The 20,841-nt window shown below is 37.9% G+C and overlaps 1 protein-coding gene across 1 annotated transcript in view; it reads left to right on the forward strand.

Moving 5' to 3' along the window:
- The window catches only part of imp3 (IMP3, U3 small nucleolar ribonucleoprotein), a 62,247-nt gene that overhangs the window by 25,452 nt on the left and 15,954 nt on the right, over window positions 1–20,841 (forward strand). The window contains 1 exon segment of the mRNA NM_001004848.1: window positions 18,427–18,478. Within this exon segment, the coding sequence (NP_001004848.1) occupies window positions 18,427–18,478 (52 nt within the window).

The following is a 20,841-nucleotide window of genomic DNA, read 5'->3' on the forward strand; positions in this document are numbered from 1 at the left end:
TTCGGATCGCCAATACGATATTTTCGTGACTAATACGTTTTTTTCGTAAGCATTTTCGTGAAATTTGCGATCTTCAGAAATTTTCGTTTCCAATCCGATTTTTTCCCATTCGTGATTCGGATTCGTGGATTAGTAAATGTGCCCCCTAGTGTGACCCTCTTTTGTGAAATATTAAATGGTGGGATGGTGCAATCAGGCACAGTATTTTGTGTTTTAGGCGCACGCATGGAAGGGTGGCCTTTGACTTGCCGGGATTAACACTGGGATTTAGTGGGAGTTCCTTTGGATGCCACTTGCTCTGAGCGTTAGTTCATAACTTCCCACTGGGACCGTCTGCTTGTTTCTGTTATACAGTGTTTGTTTAGTTGAATCTAATTAGCTGTGTATTTCTGACCTTGTTAACCCCTTGTATGACAGAAAGGTCAGCAATAATTGATGACTGCAGTTTTACACCAGAGACTAATGTTTAGTCTGATTGCACAGCTTATTGTATAATTATAATGCTATTCACATTTGCTAGTTACTTGGGGAGAACACAGGAGGAAACTAGAGGCGCTGTCAGATCATTAAAAAATATTCTACACTTGTGGTATGTTATATAGAAATCGTTTTTGAAATAATATTTTAGGCAAATTGTCATCTTTAACTTAAGGAGACATATGTCAATTTTAGAAATTTTGTAGGAAATAAATAGTAAATAAATAATACATGGCCTGATTTAGATTTGGGCTTTAAAGGGGTAGTTTGACATTATCATTTAGTATGAGGTAGCTAGTGATATTCTGAAACAGTTTGGGTGTTTTTTTTTTTAATTATTTAACTTTTTCTTCAGCAGCTCCAGAGTTTAAAATTTCAGCAACTTATCTGGTTGCTAGAGTCCATTTTACCATAGTAACCAAATAGTGGCTCACAGAAACACTGGAATATAAGTAGTAGGGGGCCTGAATACAAAGATAACCATACAATTGTAACCTCAGAGAACAATTATTTTTCAGGTGCTTTGGGTCAGTGACCCCTATTTGAAATATGGAAAGAGGCAGAAAAGGAAGGCAAATATTTCAGACACTGTAAAAAAAAAAAAAAGAAAAAAGTTGCTAAGAATAGGCCATTCTATAACATACTAAATGCTTACTTAAAGTTAAACAATCCCTTTAAAGGAATAATTAAGTGTAAAAATGAAACTGGGTAATATAGACTGTGCAAAATAAAAAATATTTGTAATATAGTTAGTTAGCCAAAATTGTAATCTATGAAGGCCGGAGAGGGCAGATGTCTAACACAATAGCCAGAACTCTACTTCCTGCTTTCAGCTCTCTAACCTCTTTGCTAATCAGTGACTTTTGGGGGGGGGGGGGGGGGGAGAGACATGGACCATAACTGTTCAGTTAGTTTGTGAGCACACAGGTCAGATTCAAATGCAAACTAACTGAGCAGTTATGTCCCATATGCCCCCTCTCAAGTCACTGATTGGCTGGTGACTGCTAACAGCTTCGAGAGCTGTAAAACAGGAAGTAGTGTTCTGGCTATTATGTTAGACATCTGCCTACTCCAGCCCTTTTAGATTATATTTTTACCTAACTAACTGTTTTAAAAACATTTTTTATTTGGTACAGTCAGTCTATTTTACCCAATTTAATTTTTACTCTGAACTGTTTCTTTAACTGGATTTTAAGTGCATTTTCAAAGCCTTAATGAGTTAATACACACATTGCCACTCTGGAAAGGGAAGCCCATTTATCATCATAGGGGCTGGCATTGCTTCTGACTGAAAAGGGTTAAGATAGTGTCACCTGAGTTGCAGTTGTTCTGGATAACTGGTTACAATAAACCGTCTGGAGATGAATTATTAGCGAGACATCCAAAATGAAATATCAGTGTGTAGGATGGTGCCAGGCGACTTGGCCAAGGTTATTACTAATCCTTTATTGTATGCTCCGAGTACCTGCCTCATTTATTAAAGCTTTCATGTCTTGAAATGAATATAATTTCAGCAGTCTGTTTAATAACCTTCTTGCATGATTGGTAGTTGATGAAAAGTGAGTATAAATGGGGTAAGTCTGACGGTACTGACATGGCAGTCCCCAGGCTGATTAACCATAGGATAGTGATAAATTGTTCCTGTGAATGTTGAACATTTTATAGGAGAAAGGGCAAGGTGGCTGGGATATAATGCCAGCTGCCATTCCCATGTGTGCACCTTTTCTCCACAAATTAGGGAATACTACTTGTATTGCCTGTGTTTTACCTAAATCCATGGTCTCATTTACAAAGAGCTAGTAAAATAAACATAGGAGCCATGACCTGTTGTCTTATGGGAGAAAAGTAAAAATGCTTTGCATCAATCAGTGCAAAGTTATGCTGGTAAACCTTAAATGTAAACTGTGTATATTACATAACATATGTTTAGCCAACATTGTAACATTAAATAATCATACTGTACTGTTCTGTGGCACTATTCTGTACACTAGTATTACATACTTAGCAACACATCACAATCTTATTTTAAAGGGGCTGTAATCCCATATTGAAATTGTACTTAAAAAGGAAATAGATGCTGCCTTTAATAATGAATATATTGTAATGTATATATACTGAAAAGTTGCTTAGAATAATATTTTCTTTCACTAGGCAGACTTTTATTTTTGACATTCCTTCCCCTTTAGGACAGAACGTGTACACCTAAAACTCTTGGCCCCCAACTGAAATGATAGTGTTAATCAGTGCACGTGGCATAGACTGAATGTTCTCACCATAGTGACTTTGAGCGAAGCTTGACTGTAAATCTTAATTATCATTGTGATAAATGTGTTAAATGTATGTGGATTTGTACATCCACAAAAAAGGGGATTGAGGCTGCAAGTACAGTAAACCTAAAGTGAGCAGTTATTACCGTACCATCTGAATGGGAACATACATTTTTCATCAGTCTAACTTTAAAGGTCACCTATACACACCAATAATGACTCAAGGTTCAGTTGCTTGCGGACTAACCCGCCAGACCCATTTTGACCATTTCCTGGTCAATATCTTGTTCAAATTGTAATGTGTAGAAAATCCAGCTACCTAAGACTTATTTTTCTCAATTTTTTGTGTTCTGATCATAGTCCCCCAGGATCACATACATAGATTAGTCAAATTTGGCCCAGCACCTGGATGATTAAATCAGCTAAGGATCTGCTTATTCACTTAAAAGAAGTCATTGCTTTATCATGAAAAGTCAATTCAATTTCAAAGAAAGATAGTTGCACCTTAGATAAATTACATTTGTTATTTTTAAGGAACAGTAACACCAAAAAATGAAAGTGTATAAAACTAACTAAAATATAATGTGCTGCTGCCCTGCACTGGTAAAAGTTGTGTGTTTACTTCAGAAAGTCACTATAATGTATATAAATAAGCTGCTGTGTAGCCATGGGGGCAGCCATTCAAAGGAGAAAAGGCACAGGCACATAGCAGATAACAGATAAAACACTATTGTATTCTACAGAACGTATCTGTTATCTTCTATGTAACCTGTGCCTTTTCTCCTTTTTTCCAGCTTGAATGGCTGCCCCCGTGGCTACACAGCAGCTTATTATATAAATTATAGTAGGGTTACTGTAGCAAACACCAATTTTACCATTGCAGGGCAACAGTGCATTATATTTATATTACTTTAAAGCTCTTTTATTTTTTGGTGTTACTGTTCCTTTAAGGTAATGGCCATAGACCCATGCAATATTTACCATTTTTAAAGATGGCTACATACAGATAAGTGAGCAGGAGACCTGATTTCCAAATTTTCTTAGAATTGTGCAGAGCCATTCAGGTGATGATTTTATTGAAGGGTAAGTTTGATAACTGGTTGAATAGCATAATGGGCCACCAAATCAGGGCCTCTGCATCTCATGATGGCTACCTTTACTAACAAATGGCATTTTTGGGCATTTGGTCAAACTAGCTTAGTGCTTGCATGTACCCAGCTTTAGTTGTTATTTACAAAAATGTCAAATATTTATTACCGGTGGTGTGCAAGCTGCATTTAATGAAAGGTAAACATATAAAGCCTTTTTATTCTTCCTTTGAGCTTTTTGTTTACTTTCAAATTTTCTGCCATAATTAGTGTTTAGAATAAAACCATTACAGCCGGAGCTGTACCATTAAAACCCTTTGCCTTTCCTCTAAGCAAAAAGCACTATGTGACATTGTTAGTATTGCGGCCTTGCTAATTAGAAAGTAGAGCCTCACTCGTTAGAAAGCAATTTTTCCTATTAGCAGATGTTTTGCTGCATGGATGGCAGCCATATTCATTAACATTGAGATACTCAGTTGAAGATTGAACTTACTCATTAGCCACATGTTTGCCTTTTTTTCTCCATAAAAAGAAATTGCTTCAGATACAGGGGCTTTACTGGTTTGTCTCCAAATCGTTCTGCCTTTGAAGTTGTTAGAGGAAGACCTTACATTACTTAGTAGAAAGGTCAGTGCTACAGAGCTTTTAATAACACAGATCATGTGCCAACTTTTAAAATAAATCTCCAACATAATTAGCATTGTGGTTCTGGAAAATCTGAAAGATAGTAATTCAGAGAGCCAAAAGTTCCCTCTAAATTGTACACTGAGCAGCCAAAGCCCCAGCTAATGATTGATTTGTTGGTTGAGATTTCATATATAGGACCTCGCCATATTTTGCACCTAAATTGGATTCAGAATAAGTTACTTTAGAAAATGTGCATTTCTTTCCTAGTCTTTACACTAACACTTAGTCTAAATGGTGTTTTTTTTGTAACCGTTATAATGAGCATTTAAAATGAGGGTCACACAGGAGATCTCATAGTTTGAATGTCGTCCCCTGAAGTAACTAGAGTGGAACTCCCTGAAAACATTACTTCCCTCTCTGTCAAAGAACTATTACCCATGATTTAAACATTTTTAGGTCTGCAAAGACACGAAAGAGCCAAGAATCACTTCCCACCAGAGTGATCTCTGTCTGTCCATACACCCCACCCCATATGTGCATATAGGAGGTTATTTTTTCTCTCATGTTCCAGGTAACAAGTGTCTCTTTAATAATAAAGTCTATGTAAGGAGAGTTAGTATCAAAAATTACTTACCATGAAGTTGGACATTTTAGTACTTCCAGACATAGCTGAAGTGGAAGTAAGTGCAATATTATATGGTCCTACATACCCAGAGGGAAACTATTATTCTTGCTTTCAGTGGTGTATTAGAAGTTTTTAAGGCAGGTAAGTAAGTCTGTATCAGAGACTGAGGAAAGGTTTCCCAGCCAGTTATTGGGTCTTTTTCTGAATTCCTTGTTAGTGATACTGACACGAAAAAACTACTTTTTAAAATATGAATCTACATAAAAAGTTACCTTTAGGTCATGTTGATCATTTTTCACTGATAGGGCTGCTTTTGTGAGTAATTGTTACTTGAAGTTCCTAAACCTGACTGTTTTGCCAACCTGACTGTTCCTTCTCAGCCTTTAAGTTATAGCTTCTAATGCTAACAGACTCCTGCTGCACAAATATGAGCCTCCTCATAGAGAAACATGGGGGATCAGCTAGGAAATGTAAAAGCCTCAGGAAATATGTTTATGGCAAAATTATAAAGCTCATGCAAAGACAAAGACATGAAAGATGTAAAAAAGGTTTAATTTCTGGTGTCAGTATCAATTTAAGTAGTTCATGCAGGAGCATATAAAGGACTGAAATAGCCTTACATTATGATTAACTAAGCAATAATGGAATGGACTATATTTGGCTCCTGTAAAGCATGAGCTTCTAAGGCTAAAAGATGGGCTCTCTCTATGTAGATGTTGATGCCCATGGCTTTCCAATGATAACAGTCCAGTTGTATTTGTGATTTCTGCTATACACAAGTTTTGTTATAACTAAGGCACAAGGCCATTCTGTGGCTTGAAAATTATAATAACACTTTAGTATATTATGCAATTTAGGTTTCTTATGCCTCAGCTGTAAAGGGTGGGTGAGTTTGAAGAGCAGACTTTAGTAAATCACAGCATGCTCAGTAACTGCTGAAGCTGTTATTGAGATGTGTATTATTATTAACATTTATTTATAAAGCGCCAACATATTCCGCAGCGCTGTACAATAAGTGGGTTTTCATAAAGCAATCACCGATACAAGAGGTGAAGAGATCGACTTTATGCATCAAATTTTAACAGTTTACAGAGTAGAAATCCTGGCTTACAGAGTAACTACAAAAGTAATTACGTTTTAGAAAAATGGTTTGAAAAATGTAAAGAAACTGAAAGAAAAATTATTATTTATGATATCATATTTGAAAATTGTTTTGTGAAGTGTGTGTATATTTATATTTAATATATTTAGACGCCCTGGTAATTACATATTGTGTTGCATGCAAATCTTTTGTAAAATGATTGGAATGAAAATGGCAATTACATTTTATTGTAGGAAGCAAACTCTTCCTTTTAAATTCCTCTTTGTTTTATAATTTTTGGATAGGCTGCCTTCATAGTTAGATTACCGGATAGGGAGTATGTAATCTGATAACGAGGGAGAGTTCATTAGCCATTTGTCCAGCTTCCAGCTAGAAGTTCACACAGCTCCTCCACATATCCCTTTCTTAGTTCATAATGTATTTGCTTACATTAGGTAAAGTTACCCTCTGTATTCTGTGAACCGGTAGATATTTGGGAAGAGAAAATGTGTGCTTAATACAATGTCAGCCTAGCTGGGTGTTGGAGTTTATAGGCACAGACAAACAAATTAATGCTTCCATATTTTTTGTACAGGGCCATCAAATACACTGCTCAAGTATTAAATACTTTGTTCTTTACATAGTTGAATGTGCTGACAACAAAATCACACAAAAATCAATGGAAATCAAATTTATCAACCCATAGAGGTCTGGATTTGGAGTCACACTCAAAATTAAAGTGGAAAAATACACTATAGGCTGATCCAACTTTGATGTAATGTCCTTAAAACAAGTCAAAATGAGGCTCAGTAGTGTGTGTGGCCTCCACGTGCCTGTAGTGTTTTTTTCCACTTTAATTTCAAGTGTGACTCCAAATCCAGACCTCCATGGGTTGATAATTTTAGTGTGATTTTGTTGTCAACACATTCAACTATGTAAAGAATGAAGTATTTAATAAGAATATTTAATTCATTCAGATCTAGGATGTCTTATTTTTGTGTTCCCTTTATTTTTTTGAGCAGTGTATATTGAGTATGCACTTTGTATAGAAGACTTTAGTGGGTTTATTCAGTTTTTGAGTTTGTGAATTCATTTGTTCTTCTAAATCGAATAAACTCGCATATCAAATGCTCACTTATTTATTGAGTTGCAAATATTGCTTGACTTTGCCTAGGTCAACTCCCATAGACTTCTGTAGAAACTCACAAGCTTTTTAGATGGTAAATTTTCACATTTGAGTTTTCAAGTTTTTTGCACTTAATAAACATTCGATATTTATTAAACTCAATCGAGTGCGAAAAATAATTACAATTCCTTATTGATGCATGCTTTTAGAACCCGTGCATTGCAAGTTCATAGAGCTATTTTCTGTTTTAAATGAAGCTCAGTTGGTTATTTCCTCTGATAGTTCAGACTTATTTGGAATGCTTTTCACAGGACAAATTATATTGACTGAAATGGTTCTTTTAGACTCCGTATAATGTATGAGTCAATTAAATTGTATCCTTAGATATTCCTTCTGAATCGTGATTATTACAGGGGAATAGCTAGGCTTATATATTCAATTTAATTATTATTTTTTATTGTATATAACTACAGGCTGTAATCACACTTGGAATTAGCACTGCTATGGAATATGCTATTTACAGGGATATTTTAATTAGCCATTCCATTTGTGTGAATGACGTTAGATTGTAACCTTCTCTGTAGGACAGATATGTCAGTCTCATATAAGTAAAGAACCTTATACAGGTATGGGACCCATTATCCAGAATGCTCGGGACCTGGGGTTTTCAGGTTAAGGGTCTTTCTGTAATTTGGATTTCAATACCATAAATCTACAAAAAAAAATCATTTAAACATTAATTTAACCCAAAGGGATTATTTTGCCTCCAAAAGGAAATCATATTTAAAAACTAGAATTCATTGTTTATAACAGAGTCACAGAGAGATGGATTATATTTCTGAGCTTTCTGGATTACGGATCCAATACCTATAAAAAATAAAGCAACTTCACAAGACCACAATAATGGTTCAATTTGAACTTGTTCTCAAAACATCTTTGTGCTTGTGGTCTAGCTTTTATTAGACTATTATTTGAAACTGTGTCTAGAATTGGCATTTCTTTTATGAAGCACAATTGAACAAGCATATTTTAGAGCTGCCCTCCAAGGGCTATGCTACCCTGTTGTTGGTAACTAAAGAATCCTGTGGTTGATTTAGCAGGCAATATATGCAGCACAGTGTTTGACATGTTGTGTTGGAGGCACCTCTCAGCTTTACATAATGGAACTGCCACAGAACCATAATTCTTATGTGTGCTCTGAAAGTGCGAGGTCAAGTGCAAAGAGATAGAGTTGCACACAGACTGTATTCCAAGCAAAAGAAGCAATTAAGTTCGGCATGGGGAGTGTGTTTTAAAGAGAGAAATGAGAGCCCAATTACAGAGCCTCAGACGACACCAACAGATATGTCAGCACTTTGGAAGGAACTAGAAACAGATACTGAAAGAACTCTTAGCATTGTTTTGAAGAAATTTGTAAAATATTTTAAGACAGCAAATTAGGAAGAAGCTGTTCTCTAATGTAGAGTACCCTGCAAAAATAAACATTATTAGAGTTAGAGAAAATACAGTACATGCAGCAAGCGTTGCTCACTAGGTTGATAGATCACAATCTCCCTTTCCGGCTCCACTGTTGCTGTTTTTCTTAAAGGGAAGCTTAAATCCCCACTAAACTTGAATAAATATGGGCCCTTACTGTACTACCTGGGGGTGATAAGCTGCTGAGATTTGCTTTACTACATCAGGAGAAAGAGAGCTTCTTTGGAAGGAACATTGAAGACAAGCTATACTCCTCTAAATATGTAAGGGCTATGCTTAAAGGAGACATATCCTATAAAAATTAAGAATGTACCAGTGAATTATACTCCTCTAGATATAGAAGGATTGGGCTTAAAGTTGTGTTTCTGACTGATTTATTGAGAAATTCCACAAAAACCCCACTAGCCCCGCCCATCTGTTCCACTTCCTGCTGGCTGAATTCTCTGGATGAGCTGGGGAGCCGGCGGCCCTCCATACACTGCACTGTAGGATGGGAACCAATCAGCAGCTAGGCTGGCCTGATAGGGAACTGAAGCCTGTCTTTGCTTGTGTGAGTGCAGGGCTGTGATTGGCTCTCCCCCTCCTACTGTGCTTCTGGCAGGGACCGTTAGGACACGCCCACTCTTCATTTCAAACTGGGACAGAGAAGTGATATGATCTATAGGGAGCTCCAATAAAGGGGCCATTTTTACAGAGAGGATTAATTTTTAGCACAAAGTGAAACCAGCACTGTATATTATTCATATTTGCCTACAAAATTAGGGTTTGCCCATTTATCCTATATGTCCCCTTTAAAAAAGTTGTATTTCAGGCTGATTTATTGAAAAAGTCTCCAAAAACCCTTCTAACCCACCAATCTATTCCTATTCCTGCTGCCTCCTTTCCCTGGATGTGCAGGGGAGCCAGTGGCACTTAGCTCCCTGAACTGTAGGATAGGAACCAATTAGCAATTTTAAGGACCTGATAAGTGACTAAAGCCTGTGAATTCTAGACTGTGATTGGCTATCCCCCTCCTACTGTGCTTCTGGATGAGAACATTAGGACACGCCCACCCCTCTTGAACCATCATTTTTAGCCCAGAGCCAACATATATTCATTATCGCCTTCAAGGTTATTAGTAATGCTATCTATCCCCTTTAGAGGGTTCCTCCACCAAAATGCAATTCCAATAAACTTTCAAATAAACATTAATTAACAAGTTTTAGTGGTTGAATGTTATCTGTGAATATAATAGCAACTGAAAAGCATTGGTGTACAACTGACTTTGCTACATTTTTAAAGGACAACCCATGCTTAAAGGGAGGTAGCATTACAAAATGTTCACTTCCTCCTACAGTGTTTACTAACTTGTTATCCCTATTTGTGCAGTTGGGGTGTTTAGTCTCTTACACATGAACCCTCATTTGTGCTACTTTCAGTTCCTTAGAAACGCACCCTGTGTTTTGCCATAGGGTAGCAGTACCTGGTGTTAGAAGTATGTATGTATGTATGTATATATATATATATATATATATATATATATTTGCTTGAAATACACCATGTTTGAAGCACACTGTCCCTGTTACTAAAGGCACTTCCTCTTCCTAACAGTGAGAACCTCCAGATCTGCAGCTCCTCTGCTGTGTTTGAAAGGAAAATATAACTCACTTGTTGACAGAGGAGCCAGAGATAAGTACATTCCAGTAGTGCGCCAATGATACATTTCTTTTATGTCTCTCTATATAAAATGTAAAAACTCCGTAAATGTAGGAATTGTGTGCCTGTATAATCTGGTATAAGATTCTTACTGCATGGGCACTAAGGAGTGCAATATTGGTCCCCTAAGCTCTCTAGTACTTGCACTGTTTCCATAGCAATCAAGCAGTTCACCCTGTTTGACCTAAGGGGGATTGTACAATCAAGAGTTAAATGAGAAATGTCTCCTTATTCCTAAACATTGGAATTTTGTGGGGTTATCCTTAAAAACAGGGTTTGACGTTTTTGGAGGTATATGGTTACAGATTAATAATGTATTTTAAAGATCATTAGTTTTGCCTGTAGCCTATCAATAGTTGCTGCCAATGCAAAGAATATCCTCATGGCAACCAGTAAAAATTGGATGACTTCGGTAAATTGTAGCGAAGCGTATGCCAACCCTCTGGCGATTTACATTCTTGCCGGTGGGATGGCAGTGTGGGGAGATTAGTCGCCCACGGCAACAAAGATTTGTCTCGGGGCGACTAATCTCCCTGTGTGCCGCTGCCCTTAGACTGTCTTCATTGCACACTTTGTGGAAGAATTTGTCAACATGTAGTGAGTCGGCCTTACCATTTTATTGCCATGCAAGCTTTCACTCTGTTTCCCCACAATTTGGATTGTGTGTTTCTAGCAGTATCCAATACCAACAGAACAATATGGAAAAGAGAAACTTAGTTCTGGCAGTCAGGTATTTAAGTATCATGCCAGGTGGACGCTCTGATCTACAGCAGGTAAGTGGTTAATGCAATGTTGAACATTCATAAATGCGGAATAGCTTTGGAGGAGTCTTTCGGCTTGCATAGTTTTATGGCATGAGGCAGGTGGTCTGCATGGAGTTACTGTAAATATACCTGGCCAGATAGCGCCGGTAACACCTGGGCTACGTATGTTCTCATCGGCTGGACAGCTGGCATATGTCAGAAACCAACAACTACATGAGTAAAACGGCCTGTCTGCTAGCTGCATTAAGGGGATGGGCAGAGAAATATATATTCTAATTACAGGCTGAAGACATCTCTGTAATGGGTAGAGCTGCATGACAGTGAATCCATCTCGCCATTATGCTCCATTAAACAAACATTCCACAGCTGAATATGACAGAGCACCGAAGAAGTGCTGCACAAGGAATCATTATTTTTATGTGCCACTTTCTCATTCAGGTGCTGACCTTTGGATCAGAGGCAGCGGCTGCACATTTATGGCTCACATGGTGTACTTCAAAGGAGCAGTGTGCGCAATTATATCTTTTACAGACAGTAGCTGAGGCCACTTATTACTCTTATGGAGCAGAGATGACAGAGATGACAAAGTGGGAGGGAATGGCTCATGCTGAAGCCAAACAGTTCTGTGTTTTCAAAGCTGCCACAAATGAATAGCCTTTAAAATAGAAATAAACCATATATATATTTTCTTCATTTCTCTGGCAGACCTGCTGTGTAATTTACTTTTAGCATGTGTCATGCAACTGATGCTTGGTTTGAGCATGGTTTCCAGTCAAGGTCAGTGGCACATGGGCCTATTTCCAGCATGCTGCCATTCGCGTGATTTTAGCCTGGCAGGGGAGCCACAAAACCCTGCCTTTATGGCCATCTCTTGGACTCAAGAGTGGACCAGCACAATAGCCTTACATGTTTCATGCACACAACCCTTACACTTTTAATTTAGTGCCAACTGCAGGCACTTAGTCATAGGCTTCTCTAAAGTTAGAACCTACATTGGTGATGTCTGTTAACCTCTACTCTAGAATGTAAAACTGGGCCCCATGCTCAAGTAGCAATGTAATTACGATCTGGTAAGAATAGTAATACAACAAGAGTTTAACTCTTTAAAATTCATGTGCACTCCCTACGTACTATGTATCTTCTGTGAGTTCCCTATTGAGAGCCAAACCTTTCAGGTGAATGTTTCTCTTGGGTGTAAGTAGCCAGGGAATTAGGGCAGCCGCACTTATGTCAATGTAATGTGGCACCCCCCCCCCCCCATACTTCCTTCAGTAAAGATTTAAATGCAGGAAGTGGGACATATGAGTGAGGACAAGCCAGTGGTGGGGCTTGAATTCTTTAGTAGTCCAAAACTTCAGTAGCATAGCACTCGGCTAGAAGTGGGGATAGTTCCCTCGATATTTTTGCCAGCCTAGCGACCCAAAATATAGGGTAGAGGATATTCTGGTGTGCCTTAAAATAACTGAAATGGCACTAAGAGTAAATACTGCCAACCGTGTGTATGTTGCTACTAACAGATTGCAGTAGTTCTTAATATTTTTTTAATTTTCTTTACTGTACCAAACACTCGTGTGCACGAGCACTGGTAGCGCATAGCCACATCTCTGAATGTTAGAATGCTATCTAGACTCCATCATAAGCTTTGTAACAGAGAGTCAGAAGGGTCACTTGTGGACCCTTCAGGTGAGTCTGTAAGAAATATTCAGTTGTATTTTAAAACCTCTCTTCAGATAAGATTGTGCAGTCCAATCATTTATATATTATGCCTAGGAAAGACAACAAAATCTTTGAACCAAGGGACATTTGAATTTCATTTTAGTGAACTGCATTTTGCATGTGCACTATAGAGTCCAAGCAAACCCTCATATATAGTTTAAAATTCTGCAATCTGATGGCTTTATATGGTAGAATTTATTCCTAGTTACGGTGTTATGTCAGTGTGTTTTTCAAGCTCCAAACAAGCTTAATCAGCTGAAACCCACCATGGCAGGGAATGTAAATAGATGCTGTGTCCTGTTTAATAATCATATCTTTGGAGGCTGGAATGGTGGGAAACTGGTGTCATTGCATTATGTTTGGTGGGAAACAGGAAGCTGAAGCTTGTTAGGGACTGTAATCCTTGAATCCATGGGAAGAATGATAAGTGTGGGGTGAAGGAACATTTTAAATTCTTTAAGTGTTTATTAAATTCTAATGAAAAATATGTGTACCACACTCTTCCACTGCAATATCAATAAAATGTGTTCTAAGAGCTAATTCAATCTGCCTCTCTTCAGCAGTGCTAAGAGGAACTAAGAACTTCTATTGATTTTTTCACTGATTATTTATATTCTAGCTTTGTGAGAAAGATTGCCGTAACCTTATTTGTAGGTACTGTTTGACAGTGATTTTACTGCTCTTGTGTATATAAAGCAGAACACAGTCACAGAAAGTGTCTAATTTTTCCGTGGCCTGTATTATAACTAGTGTGTTCTGGAACTGGACTAGCACCATTTACACAAAGTATAGCTGACCTTTCTTGTAATTTAGAGTTCCTTCATAACTTTTCTGAAAAGCAATTCATAATTGGCTAGCAGCCCGGCTCTGTTTCAATTAATCATTATGAAGATGACCACAGATAGAAAACTGATATTTACAGGAGTCTATATTTGCCAGCAACACCCTAGCTATCCGTGCATGTGTGCCCTCTGCTTTGTAAGGGTGGCTTTATATGTGCTCAGTGTTTTCTGGGTGCTGTGGTTTATTACTGGGCATGACATCCTTCTTACTCCTTTATACATTTACTTCTAAGCCTCAATTGTCTGTGATTCAAGTATGGGTCCTTGTGTGACTCTAAAGCCTTTTGGGGTTATTTTATATCAGGACTAAAGTTTGCTATGCTTCTTATCACCTGTAGCAACCAATCAGCAGGTAGCATTTACTGGTCACCTGTTTAAAAGCAAGAATCTTATTGGTTGCTATGGGTTACTGCTCTTGGACAAACGTTGTGTCTTTTATTACATGTGGGGGTTTATGGGGTAGTCCTCTCATGCAAGGAGTAGGTTATTACAACCACAACTGATCAAGGCTGAAAAGTAACAGTTTGTTATTGTGCATATAAAAAAAACTCATAAATGACCAAGTTTGGCATTGTAAGAAGTGTCTCTGCTGAGGATATTGTGCAAAAAAATAGTTTCCATGCAGAATGTTTCCACTTTGCAGAGTAATCAGAATACATTTAGAGAATGACTAGCTAACTGGAAATGAGGTTCTACTTTACATTTGGGCATAAACAAAATAAATGGTAATTACATACCAAATTGAATAGTGTTGGGAACCTCTCTTAATGAGAAGGACTTGGGCGTCATTGTGGATAACAGACTTTGCAACTCTAAGCAACTCTAAAAAAAAAAAAAAAAAAACCCTCAACAGCTGCTGATCATTTTGAGATTGCAGAGTTCCAAAATTGTGACACCTTGGAAGTGAGCAACTCTAGCTCCTCCATTTTCTTTGGCTGAGCTATCCCTGTATGATGCCTTAACAGAGATCCAGGCAACTAAAAAAAACTTCCTTGGTTCTTCCATTTATGAGGATTAAAACTGACTTCTTAATAACAAAGCACAATGTCCAATAAACTGCAAGAATGTATAGCAGAGGTAAAAAATAGGATTCCAACAGGTTACTGTGAATAAAAAGCCTAAAAATTGCTCACATCTAATATCCTATGCAACCAATCAGATGTTTGTTTTCAAACAGCTGACCAGTAAATGTTACCCGCTGATGGGTTACCAGACAAGTAGCAAATTAAAAACTTTATTACATTACCCCATTCGTACTGCTGAGGATGCATGCAGTCTTATTTGGCACTGTTTAAAAGGCTTGCAATGAACTGCTAACCAAAGTCAGATTATTTTGAGAAATTGTTCCCTGTGCCTTGTAGGTTTCCCTGAAAGGGTAGAAGAAAATGCATCAGAGCAGTTTCTGGACCATTGGCATTGTTTTACCTTAAATATTTCAAAACCTACTTGTACTTTACAAACAAGCCCCAGCAAGTGCTCCACCCTAAAGTGGGATTTGGATACGTTATTGGACAGGCAGGATTCAGAGCTTTGTGTAAAGTGGCAATGGTGACTTTTCAGGATGGTGACTTTTACTCCAAGGTCATCGCAATGGTGCAATCCTAGGTTCAATTCCAGTCAAAGCACAATCCTACACTCCAAAAACACTGGAGGGATATTTGATTTCTGTGAAAATTGACCAGTGAGTGTGATAAGGAAATTGAATTGTAAGCCCCACTGTTTCAAGACTGATGTAATAAAATCTAATCTCTGTAAAGTTTTCCAGAGTATGTTGCTACTATATAAAGTTAATAATTTAGCAAATGTTCGTGCAATGTGCCATATGTAATTCAGTTTTCAAATTTGTTCAGCATGAGCCTAATGAATAGAGCTTTCTGTCTATTGTGTTAATTAAAACCAATCTATAGTTGTTTTGTTTTTTTGCTATAATAAACAGTGCAGAACAGAGCAGTTAGAAAACAGATTCATTGTAGACTTTTCCCACCCCCTTGGAAGGAGAAACCTTTAACTACATTTCTCCTTGTGAAGGCTTGTTTGCTAATGGGCAGGCACAAATGCTGATGAACCAAGGGGGGCAAATTGCCCTAGCATTCGAGTGCAGGGAGAACAGTGCAGCTCTTATGGGCACAGGGGGGTCCTGTTGCCTTCAGCCTTGTGCTTTAATATAGTTGTGGCAACTTGGTGACTTAAAATATCCTTTTATTTTTTTACAAAAGGGGGTATTTATTCGCTATACATGCAGTTAGACATATTTCATGTACAGTTATTTAATAGTTAATATAGCCACTACTTGAGAAGTCACAGTCCAGGGGGCAGTGAGAAACCACTAGAGGGGGATGGAAAGTTTGTTTTAAACATAAGTCAAAGAATTTCTGTATTTCACTTGGAACATGTTTCACTGTCTTTCTGTAGCTGCTGTCAACAAACAGGGAAATTTATTATTTAGATTTCTCCGACTAAAATGTCCCCAGAGTCAAGCCATATGCTCAGTCTAGTATTACATATTTCCTTTGCAGCAGAGACCTGTGCTGTGTTACTTTGTCAGAATATATATTTTTGAGTAGATGATACTGCAATGTGCTACTAGTGGAAGACTTTTTTTTGGTACTATTTGCTAAGCCTTTGCTAAAATAAATTCTAGTTCCCTATGTTAATAGGATAAAGAAGATGAGAGGCATATCAACAGACCAACCAATCTCACTGGACCGTGGTTGATTTGTACTGACAGTAAATTTGGTTAGCTGATGCCAACTATTTGTGCATGGAGGTGGTGTAGGAAGATCCAACAGTAACAGAGGCTGCTTCTGTTATCATCTGTTTGCCATATGAGCACAACTAGAAGAACTGGGCTCTTTGCTGTGTGTATGGCTAATTTTGGCTTTAAAAACTAAGCCAATGGATGAAATGGCATTTACTGGTCAGGTATTTGGAAATAAACATCTGGTTGGATGCTATGGATTTCTAGACTGGCCAAAATTTCATGACTTAATACAAGAATTTCAGTGGCTGGCAAGTACAGGCTGAAGGGGAGCTACATTATTCATTATCATTCATCATCATAACACTAACAAAGCAGACACATGCTCATTAAATAAAGCCTGATTGAATTCAGTGAGAAAAAGTTATCTCATGGTTTATCACAACAAATCTTATTGAGGTTCAGTTCAATAAGAGATAGAGTTTCAATTTTATAAGAAGAAATGTTTTTTCCATAGACTTCAATAAAGTTTTAACATGATTAACAGTGAAATAGGTTTTTCTGAATTGAATTGCATCTCAAACTGAATCTCATTGTAATATACTATGAGAACTTTTTCTCACTGAAATGAATTTGGCCCTCTGTATGTAAAGGTTCCCATTAAAATGTAATTTAAAGCTATGCACTAGCTTCATTTGGCACAGCACCACCATGTTGTGAAACAGGTAAAAGGTGGTTAGGATAGAGTTTTATTAAAATGGGTCCTCTAGGAACATAATGTAGAGTAGTATAGCCTCCTAGATGTCAAGACATACATGTGATTTCTTCCAAGTCCGTGTGAAATGTGTGGCTGGCATAAAGCAGATCAGAGTCAGGAAACTCACAGACAGATCTCAGACACCAAGCTCTCCAGCAAAGTCAACACAAGCGCTGCACCAACATTCCATAAAGGATGTAAACACTTAATCTGCAGGCTTCTCTCTACATTGCTGCACCTAATGGGTTTGGAACTAGGGGCTGGTGCTCATTACATGCCATCTTCATTTCTTGCTAGAGTTCCCCTAAAAGCTTGCAATGTTTTTTCCTAATCACTGGTGCCCATCGCCAGTGTTTGCCTGGCAAATGTAATGCATGCCTTATGAATGACCATGCAATTGCTACCACCTTATGTAGCCAAACATGCCAACTTAAAACTTCAGCAGACTGACTGACTTGCCCAATGCAAAACTATATAAATATAATTTTCATTTCAATGCTATAGGTTTCCAGGACTCATTACTCTTCGGTCCATTAAATTCATGTACTTGGGGTTTTCTGCCATTTGTTGTTTGTCAATAGTTTCTTAAATATGGACATAGCCATGGTACCATTAAAGGAGGAGAAAAGGTGGAATCACTGGGAGGTGCCAACATTTTAGGTACCCCCATGTAATTGTATTCTCTTACCTGATACCCTGGGCTGGTGCTCATGTTAGCAGAAACTGCACCGGGCTGGGGTACATGCAGGCCAGTGATCCTCTTCTATTTTTTTCCTTTGCACCAGCTGGGCATGCAGAGTGAAAAGCAAAAAAATGGCTTTTTGACTAGGATCACAGCGAATGGAGAAGAAAGGAAGAGAATTGCTCACTGCATATACCCCGGGTTGGTGTGGTTTTCTTCTAATAGGAGCAGTAGGCTGGAGTATAATGTAAGTGATGTTAATCACTGTAGGGGTGATTTCACCTTTCATTCTCCTTCAATAAAATGATATTGAATTTTTACCTAATATTACAGATATTTTTAGATTTTCTGTTTGTGATGCGACATTTCATATTTATAGTTGGCACACAACTATATTTATGTTGTTTTAGATTTGATTAAACCATGTTTTAGTGTGTTAGCGCTATACAAAGACTTGGAAATGACAAATACTATATTGCTATATAACCTTAACAGCATCTATCAGATATCCGTGTGGGGCCTGAGGTGATAACCGACCCAGCTTTCCTGGTTACAAGGTAAGGGTTTCTTGTTTTGTTTTTAATACAGTTGTAGTTCAAACAAGAAGAATACATTACATCTGAACATGACGCAAATAAGGAAAAGAGACAGAATCTTAAATCAGTATGAGATCTGTTAGCACCCCTATTCTGAAAGCTCTAGAACACAGCATAAATCCTTATTGTTGATAAATGTGTGATATTGTTTTCTTAATGTTCAAGTGTTTTAGTAGCCTTAATGGCTGTGGTACCCAAAGTGCCCCTGTCCTCCTGGCGCAGCTCCCTAAAACTGGGCAAATTTGGCCATGGGAAGTAACCCATAGCAACCAATCAGGTTTTTTCAGCCAGCTGCAGGTAGAACAATGAATGCAACAGTTTGGTTGCCATGGGTTACTGCCCATGGGCAAATATGCCCAGTGTTGATAAATGACCCCCAATGAGAATGACCCAGCCACGACTCAGCCGCACGTGACTCTGCGATGTGGCTACAAGGGGTTACACCTCACACACAGGTTAGACTAACATCAGATGCCCCAAGCATAAAAACACCCAGAAAATCTATTCGCTGCCAGCACCATATGAATATTTCCCTGTTCTCTACAACAGGTAATATTTCACAATAGACAAATGTATCACACACACTCTCACTGTAGTTAGGGTTAGCTTCTAATTTTACTCACAGCTAGCTAGACAAAGGGTTAAATTACAGTCACTTATAGTCACAGATAACTTTCCATTTACACACAAACAAGAGGATAACACATTTAGCTTTTTTTTTTTATTTTTTTTACAGGTGATGAGTTCTTTTACAGCAAAAGGACAAAACTTATTACATTTTATATTCAATATTACAAAAAAAAAAACAGTGCATTTACAGAAACAAAAAGATGTTACAAAGAAGAGCCATAAATTTACAAACAAAATAAAATTAAAAGGGAATAAAACACAGAGAAACCCTAGGTACGTTACAAAGTTAGGAATTTTCTTTGTGTCCTCCTGAGGTAAGAGTTGGAAACCTAGGCACATACCCCTAACAGAATTGGGTCCTCAGGTATAAGCTATAGTTATTGGATTGTTTGCCCTTTTATCCCCTGCTGTGACTTTTTTTTTATTACCAAGGGGCGAATGTCATTGATTTTTGGTTTCAGGCCGTTTTTTTTGCAAAAATAATATTGATACTTGCTAGTACGGAATATTATAATGATATTAGGGGCAGGTGGTGATCCATATGTGGAGGATTAGAATGATACCAAACATGAGAGGAGTCTCATGTTCCAGCCCCCTGAAACTACCCTTTCTAATTGATGGGTATAGACTGTCCCTGTTTGGTATCATTAGGAAGCATGTGATCTCCTCATAACCAATATGTGATTTATGAGGATTCGAACCCTATAGCAGAGGGGATATGGATTCTTTCCTATGATCCATATTTTCTCATAGCCGTTCCTTCCTGCAGCTTTAGGTTTACAGCTTCTTTTCTCTTTCCTTTATTTATTTATTTATTTTGACCCACAAATCAAAGAAACCAATTGTCCCAGCTTCCTTGCCCAAGTGGCCTGGCTGAATAGTCCTATACGCCAATAAATGTGACACCTTTCTAAACCCTCCTGCTGGAATATGTAAATAAGAGTCTCTCTGTGGGCCTGAGACCAAATATTTCCAGTGTTAACCCCTATAATTCCAGTGCAATACTGCTCTGGCATGACATATCCCATATCTGGGAATACACCAGGTCCCTGAGCGATCAATATAGTATATCCTATACGTTTTATAAATAGATATAATTATTCTGAAGTATGCATTCTATAGGCACATAACAAGTACATCATTTTGACATTCATGTAGCCCATCTTACATAGAAGTTACTTCATAAACTAAACCCCATATGTAATACAAGGCATTCTTTTTCCGTGCAGTAACCCAAAGAAACCAATAATATGTTTGCTTTTAAACAGGTGACCAGTAAATGCAACCTGCTGATTAGTTGTTATAGGCAATTAGACCTGTTGCATGGTTTGCACTGTTTTATAGGCTATTAAACCTGTAGCCTTCCAGCTACTGTTGAATTACAGTCTAAACCTTTCCTGATAGAGAGCAGAGCCATATCATGGGCACCTTGTTTTGAACTTCTTTGTTCAACTAATAGATGTTAGAATTGCAACTCTTCTAATGAAATTTCTCAATATATGAGGGTTTGTACTTATTTGTTCGCAGGGAAGTAAAGGTCCCCATACACGGGCAGATTGTAGCTGCCGATATCGGTCCCTTGGACCGATGCGGCAGCTTATCTGCCTGTGTAGGGGCAGAAAAAAGGGGCCTGGCTGACCGATATCTGGCCTGAAATTGGCCAGATCTTGATCGGCCAGGTTAGAAAATTCTGT

The sequence above is a fragment of the Xenopus tropicalis genome, chromosome 4 (assembly GCF_000004195.4).
Source record: "Xenopus tropicalis strain Nigerian chromosome 4, UCB_Xtro_10.0, whole genome shotgun sequence".
Classification (NCBI taxonomy): Eukaryota; Metazoa; Chordata; class Amphibia; order Anura; family Pipidae; genus Xenopus; species Xenopus tropicalis.